General features: G+C 42.9%; 1 protein-coding gene across 10 annotated transcripts in view; it reads left to right on the top strand.

The window, feature by feature from the left end:
• DRC2 (dynein regulatory complex subunit 2) overlaps window positions 1-13,334 on the top strand; it is a 224,561-nt gene that overhangs the window by 138,650 nt on the left and 72,577 nt on the right. For all 10 annotated transcript variants that reach the window (XM_073614065.1, XM_073614064.1, XM_073614066.1 and 7 more), the window contains one exon: window positions 10,868-11,035. In XM_073614065.1, coding sequence (XP_073470166.1) covers window positions 10,868-11,035 — 168 coding nt within the window. The remainder of the gene's footprint in view (window positions 1-10,867; window positions 11,036-13,334) is intronic.

Genomic DNA, 13,334 nt, shown 5'->3' with positions numbered 1-13,334 from the left:
GTCAAAAGTTTTGAGAATGACACAAATATTATGCTTCCACAGGGTAAATCCCTCTAATTTATTAAGTTCTGGGTATCTTGGGTTATCCCATAAGGGGGTGCATTCCAAGGGGCCCATAACCTTCAGTGCCTCTTGAATTGTGCCCCACACTTTTTTAAGAAGACCCGCCGTAATTCGGGGGTAAGCTGGGGAGGTCCATTTCTAAATGGGAACTGGCCGTCAAGTCCGGGTTTGTATGGACTACTAAGAGAATGACACAAATATTATTTTTCATAAAGTCTGCTGCCCCAGTTTTTATGATGGCAATTTGCATATACTCCAGAATGTTATGAAGGGTGATCAGATGAATTGCAATTAATTGCAAAGTCCTTCTTTGCCATGAAAATGAACTTAATCCCATAAAAAAAAAAAAAAAAAAAAAATTCCATCTGTGAAGAAGGTTTCAGGGTGCCCAAGAAAGTCCAGCAAGAGCCTGGACTGTCTTCTACAGTTGATTCAGCTGTGGGATCGGGGCACCACCAATGCAGAGCTTGCTCAGGAATGGCAGCAGGGAGATGTGAATGTGTCTGCACGCACAGTGAGGAGAAACTTTTGGAGGATGGCCTGGGGTCAAGAAGGGCAGCAAAGAAGCCACTTCTCTCTAGGAAAAATATCAGGGACAGATTGATATTCTGCAAAAAGTACAGGGATTGGACTGTTGAGGACTGGGGTAAAATCAAATAAATTTCTCTCATGAATCCCCTTTCCGATTGTTTAGGGTATCCGAAAAAACCTTGTCCAAAGATGAAAAGGTGAGCGCTACCATCAGTCCTGTGTCATGCCAACAGTAAAGCATCCTGAAACCATTCATGTGTGGGGTTGCTTCTCAGCCAAGGGAGTGGGCTCACTCACAATTTTGCCTAAGAACACAGTCATGGGTAAAGAATGGTACAAAAACATCCTCCGAGAGCAACTTCTCCCAACCATCCAAGAACAGTTTGGTGACGAACAATGCCTTTTCCAACATGATGGAGCACCTTGCCATAAGGCAAACGTGATAACTAAGTGGCTTGGGGAACAAAACATCGAAATTTTGGGTCCATGGCCAGGAAACTCCCCAGACCTTTATCTCATTGAGAACTTGTGGTCAATCCCCAAGAAGTGGGTGAACAAAAAGAACCCCACAAATTCTGACAAACTCCAAGCATTGATTATGCAAGAATGGGATACCATCAGTCATGATGTGACCCAGAAGTTGATTGACAGCATGCCAGGGCGAATTGCAGAGGTCTTGAAAAGAAGGGTCAACACTGCAAATATTGACTCTTTGCATAAACTTAATGTAATTGTCAAAAAAAGCCTTTGACACTTATGAAATGCTTTTAATTATATTTTAGTATACCATAGTAACATCTGACAAAAAGATCTAAAAACACTGAAGCAGCAGAATGAGCCCGGGTTCACACCTATGCGAATTAGATGTGCGTTTCCGCACATCTAATTCGCATAGCAGGAGAATGTGACTGGCTCTCTATCACCGGGGCGGCTGCGGAGCGCACTGCACAAAAACGCTGTGCGTCTTTGGCTCTGTTTCAGGGCCGAATACAGGCATAGAATCGGCCCTGATTCGTCCCTGAAACGGGAAACAGGGACGCACAGCGCTCCTGTGCGATCCGCAGCCCGATATAGTGTGAACCCGGGCTGAATGAAAATTAATATTTGTGTCATTCTCAAACTTTTAGCGACGGCTGTACACACCACTATTTTTTGTGTTCAACCCGACGGTCGGAGCCGCTGTACTAACAGTCTGATGTTAGTACAACAATCTCCCCTGCTGAGCTATTGTTCTGTCAGGGACCCCCCCCCAGGACACAGCCGGTTGGCCGCTGGTTTTCCAGCATGCACGTCCGACAGAAGCTGGACTGGCTGCCATACACACAGTTTTTATTGAACCGGCCGATGTTGACCGATATTCGTTTTCTGTGTACTAAGCAGAACTATCGACAAAACTTTTTTTTTCATTTTGGATACAGCAAGGAAGGGCTATAACCTGTCAGATTTCTTTTCACTATCTGTGTCCCATAGATAAACAGGAAGTAAGAGGAAATCCCTGCAAATTAAGGGAATTCCTTGGGGACACCCTGGTCAAGAGAACTAGTGTCCTCATTGGAAGAATTCCCCTCTTATTACTTTTCTGGGGACAACTCAAAATTTGGGATTCTGTTTTACTATCACTTTCAATGATCATAGTAAACAGGACAAATAGAGAGGATGAATCTCCATAACGGTGGGGAGAGAAAGGCAATAAAAACAGACAAGCGTTCTCCACTGTAAAACAAAAAAAAAAAAAGTTTTGCCTTTAGTTATACTTTAAGGAATTTATGTGTCAGTGGGGGAGATTTACTAAAACTGGGCAAGGCAAAATCTTGTGCAGCTTTGCGGAGAAACCAATCAGCTTCTCAGGTTTCATTGTCAAAGCCTAATTGAACAAGTTGAAGTTAGAAGCGAATTGGGTACCATGCATAGATGCACCAGATTCTGAGTGCTCCAGTTTTAGTAAATCTCCCCCAGCGTGTCCAATCCAGGCGCCACAAGGTTTTTTTTGGGGTTTTTTTTAGCTATGTCCATTGACTAAAGAAAACCTCAAAAGTTAAAGGGGTTGTAAAGGTAAATTTTTTTTTTTTTTAAATAACAAACATGTTATACTTACTTTCACTGTGCAGCTCGTTCTGCACAAAGTGGCCCCGAACCTGCTCTTCTGGGGTCCCTCGGCGGCTGTCTCAGCTCCTCCCCGCAATAACTAACCACCTTAATGCGAGCTCTCTCGCATGGTGGTTAGTTATTGCGGGCTCGCTCCCGTGATACAGCCGGCGGCTATAGCCGCTCGCTGTATCACTCGGCCCCGCCCCCGGCGCGCCGCGTCATTGGCTGTGATTGACAGCAGCGCGAGCCAATGGCTGCGCTGCTTTCAATCCATCCACTATAGCCAATCAGCGACCAGGCTGATCGGCTGAATGGAGGTCGGGAGCGAGCGGCCGAGTTTCGAGGTGTCAGGTAAGTAAAACGGGGGGGCTGGGGGCGGCGGTATTTTCAAAAGTTTTTTCACCTTAATGCATAGAATGCATTAAGGTGAAAAAATTCATACCTTTACAACCCCTTTAAGCTAGCCATACACTACTGGACCGGCTAAAATTCAGTCAGTATGTTGGCTCACCCATTCAAAAGAAGTTGATTGTTTAATCAACTTCTGTTGGAGGAACATGCTGGAAAATTTACCATTGATCAGTAGCGGCAGCCACTGGTCATTTGTAGTCTGTACAATTTCCCGCAGGGGGAATTCCTGCATTCCCTGTGATTGTGTGGATGGCAGAATACCTACAGGGGGCTGAAAAAATGAACTGTGTATGGCCAACTTTAAGCACCAGCTGTACTTTTTAAGAAGTATGATCGATCAGGAGCCATGGGGGGGGGGGGGGTGCGAGTGAGGGGGCCAGGTCTGCTTGCAGCCCCCCCAAAATTTTGACCACCAGCTGCCATTGCAATAGCTAATAGGTTATAATGCTAAAGGTGCCCAGAGACTTTAGCTGTCGATCGCGATTGACCCGTCAACCGCAGGCAACTGACAGGTTGAACGGAAACACAGCCTCAAACACACACACAGTCCTTCCCACAGCCGCCGTCGTTCTCCTCTTCACTGCAACGCGGAGAACGGGAGAAGTCACAGTACTGGATAGAGGGCGGGAGCTGCTGGAATGAACTTTTTACATTAACCAGCAAGTGATTGGTTGCCGGGCGAACAAGGCAACCAATCACGAGCTTGTTAATGTAAAAAGTTAACTCCATCAGATCCCGCCCCCGCCCCCGCCCTCTATCCAGTACTGTGACTTCTGTTCTCTGCTCTGCTATACACCAGTGTAAGGTAGAAAAGTGCTACCTACACACTGGTTTAAAGGGGACAGATGACATTACATGGGGTAGGGGGGCACAGAGGACACTGTATTGGGGGGAGCACAGAGGACACCGCATGGGGAGTGGACGCCGCATGGGGAGAGCACAGAGGACACTGCATGGGGGAGCACAGAGGACACTGCATGGGGGGAGCACAGAGGACACTACAGTGGAGGGTAAAAGGGACAGAGGACACTACAATGGGGGGGGGGATAAAGAAGACAAAGGGAACTGCATGGGGGGGTGAAGGGGACAGAGGACACTGCATGGGGGGGAGCACAGAGAACACTACGCGGGGGGGGGGTATAGGGGACAGGAGAAACTGCATGGGGGGCACAGAGGACACTACAGTGGGGGTGAAGGGGTGTATGTAAAGGAAAGGGGACATTGCATGGGGACAGAGGACACTACAGTGGGGGGAGGGTGACGGGGACAGTGGACACTGCATGGGGGGGAGCACAGAGGACACTACAGTGGGGGAGGAGAGGGGGACAGAGGACACTACAGTGGGGGGGACAGAGGACATCGCATGGGGGGGGCAGAGGACACTACAGTGGGGGGGGTGGAGGGGACAGAGGGCACTGCATTGGAGGGGTGCAGAGGACACTAAAGTGGGGGGGGGGTGAAGGGGACAGAGGACACTGGTGGGGGTGAAGAGGATACTACAGTGCAGGGATGGTGTGAAGGGGACAAAGGACAGTGCTTTGGGGGCAGAGGACACTACAGTGGGGGTGTGTGAAGGGGACAGTGGACACTGCTATGGGGTGCAGATGACACTACAGTGGGGAGTTGTGATGTGAAGGGAACACTACAGTGGAAGGGGGGGGGTGAAGGAGACAGAGGGCTCTGCATTTGGGGGGGGGGGGGCACAGAGGACACTTAAGTGGGGGGGGTGAAGTGGACAGAGGACACTAAAGTGGAGGAGGTGAAGGTGACAGAGAACACTGCATTGGTGGGGGTGCAGAGGATACTACAGTGCAGGGAGGGTGTGAAGGGGAACAGAAGACAATGCTTTGGGGGGGGGGAACAGGACACTGCAATAGTAGGAGGGGCCACTGCTATCGGGGGGAGGGGACACTATAGTGGGGGGAGAGTGTGATGTGAAGAGAGGCAGGACACGGGCGCAAATCCAGTGCATGTCCATGTAAAGTTAATGACACCCCCAGATCGGTTCGCAGATCGCAGTGCAAACTGTGAAATGGCACAGGAATCGGATTGCATAGGTGTGAACATCCATGCGATCCGATTCTAGTGCGGACCAAAAAAAGTCATGTACCATTTTGGTCCCAATGCAATGCAAATTCATCAATACAAACTGGCTGAATTCGCATCACACAGACATCTCGTGATCTGCACAGCAATGCGGTACGAATCACATGTGATGTCTGTATTCGCACCAGTGTGAACCCAGCCTAAGTGTAATTTCTTTCCGTTGCTTCGTTCCTTTGCTATCAGATTCAGCATGAATCACTTCTGACAAGTTTTCCTGACACCAATAGAAAAATAGTGACAGGAGGGATCTTCAACAGGTTGACAGCCACAGATCTGTGTGAAGGAGATGCGTCTCTTCCCTCCAATCAGCTGTCAGGGTTCTCCTCACTGAGCTCTGCAGAGTGTAACTTCAGCTCTCTCCCCCCTTTTTTTCTGGACTTTCAGAAAAGCTTTGCATATCAGCACTTTGAATGGATGTAGAGAATATAAGTCAGCAGATAAACAGGTACAATTTATGTAGGAGGATTTGTTTCATCTCCATGTATCACCTGAGGCCAGTCACTTTACTGGGTATATGTGAGGGTTTACAACCACTTTAAGTGTTTTGAAGGATGTTAAATGCTATGAGATCTTTTTAGGGAGCTAGGTTCTGTGGTGCTTATGAAGTGCTAGCTTTCATGGTAAGAGGTTTGGGGGATAGTTAGGGGTTAGGTTGGATGTAAACCCTATTTATGAAATCTGACCTGGGCACATATATTTATAGTGTTTACTTATCTCTCTCCAAAGCCCTAAGTCCTGTGTCTTTCTGTTGCTCCGTTCCTCTGTTATCAGCATGATAACTTCTGACAAGCTTTGCGACTCAGGAGATAAAACCAGCTGGAAGTTTGGGTCGGGAGGGTGCTATAAATAGATTGGCAGAGAGCTTGTCTATTCACTGTACAGCTCTGCAAGCTTCTTTCTTCCTCTGCCTATGTGGAGTGGGGGTGTGTGCCTTTCCTCCAATCAGCTGTCATACAGTGTATGCCCAGACTCCCCTCCCACTGCTAGAAGAAAGATTTGTAGCAAGATGTGCACTTTCTAAAGAATATAGAAAGCTGAAGATGGCAGATATGCATGTAAAACTTATGTAGGCAGAATTGTTTCATCCCTGTGTATCATCTGAGGCTGTTCACTTCACTGGGTATAGGAGAGGGTTTACATCCACTTTAAGTATAGTGGAATGGGTAAAGTCTCATTAATATCTCACACCTTTTTATTTCTTTTCATGGTATGATTGGTCACTGAGTTTTGCCAGGAAAGGCATTTTTTCTCTCACTGAAAATTCAGCTTTCCTCACTCCCTCTCAAGTGATCTATGCTGGCACAACCCTCATCTCAAGTGTTCTCTGATAGACTTGTATTTAGACTCCGTTCGCATCTCTGCGTATGGGGGACGACAATCGCGGTAAAAACTCGCAAATAGAATTGCGGGACACCCGTCGCCCAAAAGAAGCTCCTGTAGTTCTTTTGCAGAAAAATTGCGCCGCGTTTGGGGTGCTATTAAAATAAACGGGGAATGCACGGGCATCCTGCGATTTGCCGCTATTGCGAATCACGGGCAGAATCGCAGCGATTCCGCCCACAATTCGGAACATGGAAATGTGAACGGAGCCTTAGAGAAGCAGAGGGGAGTATGTCAGACCAGGTCTGTTACTGAGTTCTGATCACTGAATGCAGTCCAATTCTGGTTACTATTGAACTGCATAGCTATTTAGATGGAAAATAGAGGTTATTACTGCAATGTCTGTAACTCTATCTCTGTGAAGGGGGGTGTTAAATGTTAGGATGTACTTATTTTTAGGTATAGGTTGTAAAAAGTGTAGGGCTGCAACTAACGATTATTTTTTATAATCGATTAGTTGGCCGATTATTGTTTTCATTAATCGGTTAATAACCTTAAAAAGAAGTGTGGTGTATAATTTAGTTAATATGTAAAGTTTTAAAAAAAGGCAATTTATTCTTAAATATCTCTATGCAGTGCTAAATATAAATAACTATATGGTTAGGGAGCAAAATATCTAATCCACTCTGAGAATAACAGACAGAAGAGATATACTGTATATACTATTAGAGGAGATATACTGTATATACTATTAGAGGAGATATACTGTATATACTATTAGAAGAGAGATACTGTATATACTATTAGAAGAGAGATACTGTATATACTATTAGAGGAGAGATATACTTTATGCTATTAAAGAGTGAATCTGGTAAATATCAGACTCAGAGATCAATTTTTTTTATTTAAAAAACAAACAATGTCTTCCTTAAAAAGAAAATGTCATTTTAAGAACGTTTGTTTGATGTTTTCTAATCGTTAGTGGGGTCAAATCGACGTTCATTTTCAACCAAAGTGATGGAAAAATTTGGAAATAATAGAAAACTTCTTGGTCAAAGGAATTTTCAGTGTATGTGGTTTTCGTTCAGAAATTACATTCATTTTAAAAACAGAATGTTAAAGTGAAAATTTCAAACATTCTTTCATTCAGCGAATGTACAAAGATTTTTCGTATGAATATTCTCGTCTGAAAATTGATCCATGTGGCCAGCATAAGGCTCGGTACACACCTATCCAGTTTGCTTTTGATCTGTTTCCGCAGTGCTTTTTGCTGTGCGTTTTGATTTTTGCGCACGTGATTTTGCTGCGACTTGCGTTTTTGCATTTTTTTTGGCCAATTTGTTGTTGGGCAGATTAAAAAACACAAATTGCTGCAAAAACGCATTACATGCTTTTCTGCAGCTTCTCCATTGAAGTATATTGAACCAAAAAAGCACAGTTTTGCGTTAAAAAAAAAAGTCCTTGACCCTTTCCAAATATGCAGCGGCTGAAAAAGCATAAATGTGAATGTGTCCCATAGGAAAGCATGTAAATGAACTGTAGTGCATTTCTGCAAAAAGCACCAAAAAACACATAGATGTGAACCAGGTCTAAGACGTTTAGTAACATAATGGGGTTAAAAAAACTAAAATTAGCCCTTTATAGTACAAAAAAAGAAGATAATCACTATTGTAAGGCGTTCATTTTTTTTTACTGTAGACCTGTGAAAGTAATATTTACAGTAGCGATTAGTTGCTCCTTTTGTACTATAAAAGGACTCATTTTAGTTTTTTTAACCCCATTATGTTACTGGCCGATTAATCGATTATGAAAATAGTAAATTTTAGTTAATTTCACAATTGATTTGTTGTTTCAACCCAAAAAAAGAGACACTTGGGGGGCAGTATTCATTTTACATATTTTGGCACTGAAAGCCCAAATGCTTCTGAAATATAATCTTCCGTATATAATAAAGCAAAAAAAAACTACAAAATACTATAACCGATGAGCCAATAATATATAGACTGCTGTGACTGGTAGGGTTTACTAAACTGAACAAAATAATCATTGCGCTCTGGGGTGGATTTGCTAAAACTGGAAAGTGCAAAGTCTGGTGCAGCTGTGCATGGTTGCCAATCAGCTTCTAACTTCATCTTGTTCAATTAAGAAAAACTGGAGGCTGATTGGTTCCTATGCAGAGGTGCATCAGATTTTGCACTCTCCAGTTTCAGTTTAAATCAACCCCTCTGTCTCTTTAAACAAGTTAGAATTTAGCATCTTCTAATCTCTCATGATTTCTTTTTGTAATGCCCCATACACACTATTAGATTTTCTGCAAGGGTCTGCCTGATTGCATACAAATTAAAACTCTTATGGTTTGACCTCATATTATATGGTTTTGGTAAATCTGAAGACAAAAATCTGCAGAAAATCGAATAGTGTGTATGGGGTCTAAAGCCGCGTACACACGATCGAATTTTCCGACGGGAAATCTGTGATGACAGGCTGTTGGCAGAAAATCTGACCGTTTGTACGCTCCATTGGACAATTGTTGTCGGATTTTCCGCGGACAAATGTTGGATGGCAGATTTTAAAAATTTCCGCTGACAAATGTCTGTTGTTGGATTTTCTGAGCATTTGTACACAAGTTCATCGGACAAAAGTCTAAAGTACTAACAGGCATGCTCGGAAGCAAGGACGAGCCAGAAGCAGTCGGTCTTGTAAACTAGCGTTCGTAATGGAGAATTAACATTCGTGACGTGGCAGATTCTGAAATCTCGAAATGCAGCGCACATTCTCTTCTTCTTTGATGGGATAATAATGAAGCTGCTTTGCTGGTGATACTGATGGAGTTATTGCAAACAAATTTCCAGAGGCTTTTTTTTTCTAGTGATACCAAGAATAATAATATTATGCTTTTTTTTTTTTTTCTTTTTTTTTTGTGCAAGTTACCACAACACCATTATCCCATAGTTTTTAAGATCAAAGATACAACTATGTTGGTGTCCCTTGTCAATTTTACATTATATCTTTTTTATGTAACTGCCTACACCCAAACGGTCATTTGAAGTAAAACACATAACCAAGTATTATTCTCCACAAATTTTTTATTGTGCATTAAAAAAATAAAATTAGACATTCTATCTGCCAATAGAACTTAACCAAGTGCATTCTATGCATCCAAAAATATAGAAAATATAACAAATCAAATCATTATTATTCAACCAAAAAATAAAATAAAAGCCTCATGCATGTGTCCTACTTCTTAATATAGGGGGTCAACAATACCAAGAGTTGGTGAAAGCAGGGGTCCGTCATTTGGAGATAATTCCGAAAAACATCCGGATTATTCTCCTGGAGCTCCCGCAGCAAAGGCATATGACATAATTGGTCACGATTAATAAAACAACCAATTTTTGGTCCAAGAAATCCTCCTCCTGTCCCTGGACTGGACTTGGGTCAAAGCAATAACTCCAAGGCCAATAATAAACACGTTATCTTCTCCGATTCCGCAACATGTCTGGTTAACGAGCGGCCGTTCAAAAACAAACTTAAAAGCGCAAAATGAAAAGCATGAATCACTCACCAAACTTCTACTAACATGATATTAGCAGAAGGAGCCCAAAGGGTGGCGCTAAAGAGCTGAAAAACCACGTAGTACGTCAGTACATTCGTATTTGTTGGCCAACAATTCCTTGCTGTTTGTATGCAAGACAAAAACTAGGCCACGCCTTCGGACAAAAGTCTGAGGTTTTGTCTGCGGAAAATCCGATCATGTGTACGAGGCTTAAAGGGGTTGTAAAGGCTTGTGTTTTTTTCACCTTAATGCATCCTATGCATCAAGGTGAAAAAACACTTTTGCAGTCACCGCCCCCCTAGCCCTCCCATTTTACTTACCTGAGCCCCGAATTTCTGTCGGCGCGTCCCTGCCGTCCCTCTCTCCACGGGTTCCCGGCTCTTGATTGGATAGATTGATAGCAGCGCAGCCATTGGCTCCCGCTGCTATCAATCAAATCCAATGACATGGGGGGCGGAGTCCGGCATTCGTGTCTGTGGACGCAAATGCTGGACTCTGGAGCGCACCCGCAAGGTAACCCCCTATGGGCGAGTGCTTCTCCAAGGGGGTTATCTACTGCAGGGAGGAGTCGCAAGAGTCACGAGGGACCCCAGAAATGGATGTTCGGGGCCACTCTGTGCAAAACGAGCTGCACAGTGGAGGTAAGTATGACATGTTTGTTATTTTAAAAAAATAAAAAAACAATCCTTTAGTATCACTTTATGACTTCTTTTCTGTAAATGTACTGCTTTTAAGAAGGGATGTGATTTGACTAATAGATGTAAACATTTTTACTTCTGCCCCCTTGCATAGGATAAGCTTGCTAAAGAGGAACAGAGTAGCAACATTAACCTACACAAGCTGAATGTACAGTGGCGTGCAGTACTGCGGGAGGTGAAGGTCAAGGAGTTGCGTAAAGACATAGAGATACTCAGTCAGACCTTTGAAAGAGTTGTGGATTGCAAGAACAATGTCACCAAGGTGAGCAGCTCAGATCTGTAAACAGGATAAATCTACCTATAGTTCCCTTTAAGCAAACTAATATGTTAACACTGCTCATTGCTTACCATAGAAAGGTCAAGTGTGGTTGATCCGAGATGGAAAACCTTAATATCTGACTATACCATGTTTTTGATATGTCTCACTCGCTTATACATGTAATGCCTTTTTTTTTTTATATGGTAAAATGCTTTACTCTATAAAAAAAAAAAAAAGAAAGGCCAAGTGGCCATACAAGTGTACAAAAAGAAAATGGGCTTTGGGGTAACCAACCCCGGGACTTTACTGGTGTTTGTATCAATTCATCAGAGTTTTAGATAGAATAAAAAATGATTTTTATTTATTTAAACATTAAAAAAAAATCACAAGACATGATTATAGTACAGAAAGAGAAGATTTTTTCATAAAATTCAGTGACATATCACAAAAGATACCACTTTTCTCAACATGTTTCGCTCATTGGAGCTTCCTCAGAAGACTTGTCATGTGGCATCATGTTTAACTGGAAATTGCAAAAATACATAAAGTGAGTATTATGGTTGAAATATGAATCCATACTTCCAATATGTATCAATTATTATCATAATGATAGAAGATATAAAGAAATAGTAAATAAACATTGTATGATGAATAAGATGAATAAGACAACATCCATAATAATAAAATAAATTCATGGTACAATGAAGATAGCCGTGAAGTTGCAAAGACGAACCTTACCCAAACTGATGATCAAATATGTATATGAACTCAAGATTGAGATCAATAAGATAAATTCTAGGGTTGCTTTCCTTCAGAGATGGGTCTTCAAAAGTGTTTGCAGAGATATACAAAATGATCAGCAGATGGAGTCCTTTCTGATAAAGAAAGGACCAATGTATATAAATAATATTTAAATAGAGGGAAAATAATTTAATGGGAATATTCATTATGTTTAATTGTATAGGGAAATAGAAAAATTTACCTAAAAGTGTTGGTTTATAGAATCAATATTGTCCTGAATAACATCCGCCGTGAAGCTGGAAAAATTCACTCAATGGCGGGATGAACAAAATAGAGAAATTTCAAAAGTGCTTGGTGCGTATAGGGCTTGCATCCAAAATGAGCCAGGTCCTAGGGTATATATCAGGTAAAAAAACCTGCAACAAAGAATAATATAAATAAAGTGTCTGCTGGCTTAAACATTTTTCAAAGACAGCAGACAGCCTAAAGATAAAAAATCCAAAGGGTGGCACTATATGCCAAGGCACAGAAAGGAACGTACCTGATAGTGGATAAGGAGCAATGTAAAAAGTTGACGGGGGAGGGAGGTATACCTCCCATCTAGCTCATTCAGTAGCCGACAGCAAATGACGGGGAATGAAGGATCAGTTCCCCGTATTTGTACATACTCCGGCGCGGCGGCGTCTGACATCGCCGTCGTGCCGTGGACGTAGGAGGAGCGTCCTTTTTGCGTCCTCAGCGTTAGTCAGCAACCGCAATGACGCAGCAGGTGCGCGGTCACAGGCGGCCATGTTGAAACATCCTCTGCCCTCAGCTGGGTGGAATTAAGGGGCAGATATGTGGGGGATGGAAAACAAGAGTGGATGGACAAAAAGCCAAGCCACAATTGTATACCCCGATGGAGAAAGGAGGGTAAAAAGAAGAACGCTGAGGATTTGACAGCAACGAAGGACACAGAAAGGCACAGACAGCATGGAACATTGATTAAGTACCAAAATCCGAATGTGCCCTTGGTGCCCGTACAAACTAAAAGAAAAAAAAGACCCAACCTAAAGTAGAAAATAATAGTAAATAAACTTATATAGATGTACATTATATGTATTTATCTACATTAATGATGACTTGATCTTTTTGTTTTTAATTGATGTACATCTATATCACTTTATTTACTATTATTTTCTCCTTTAGGTTGGGTCTTTTTTTCTTTTAGTTTGTACGGGCACCAAGGGCACATTCGGATTTTGGTACTTAATCAATGTTCCATGCTGTCTGTGCCTTTCTGTGTCCTTCGTTGCTGTCAAATCCTCAGCGTTTTTCTTTTTACCCTCTTTTCTCCATCGGGGTATACAATTGTGGCTTGGCTTTTTGTCCATCCACTCTTGTTTTCCGTCCCCCCACATCTCTGCCCCTTAATTCCACCCAGCTGAGGGCAGAGGATGTTTCAACATGGCTGCCCGCGACCACGCACCTGCTGCGTCATTGCGGTTGCTGACTAACGCTGAGGACGCATGCGCGAAGGACACTCCTCCTACGTCCGCGGCACGGCGGCGATGTTAGACGC

Source organism: Aquarana catesbeiana, linkage group LG02 (genome assembly GCF_042186555.1).
Source record: "Aquarana catesbeiana isolate 2022-GZ linkage group LG02, ASM4218655v1, whole genome shotgun sequence".
In the NCBI taxonomy this organism is placed as follows: domain Eukaryota; kingdom Metazoa; phylum Chordata; class Amphibia; order Anura; family Ranidae; genus Aquarana; species Aquarana catesbeiana.
This window is presented reverse-complemented; position numbering and strand designations above follow the sequence as displayed.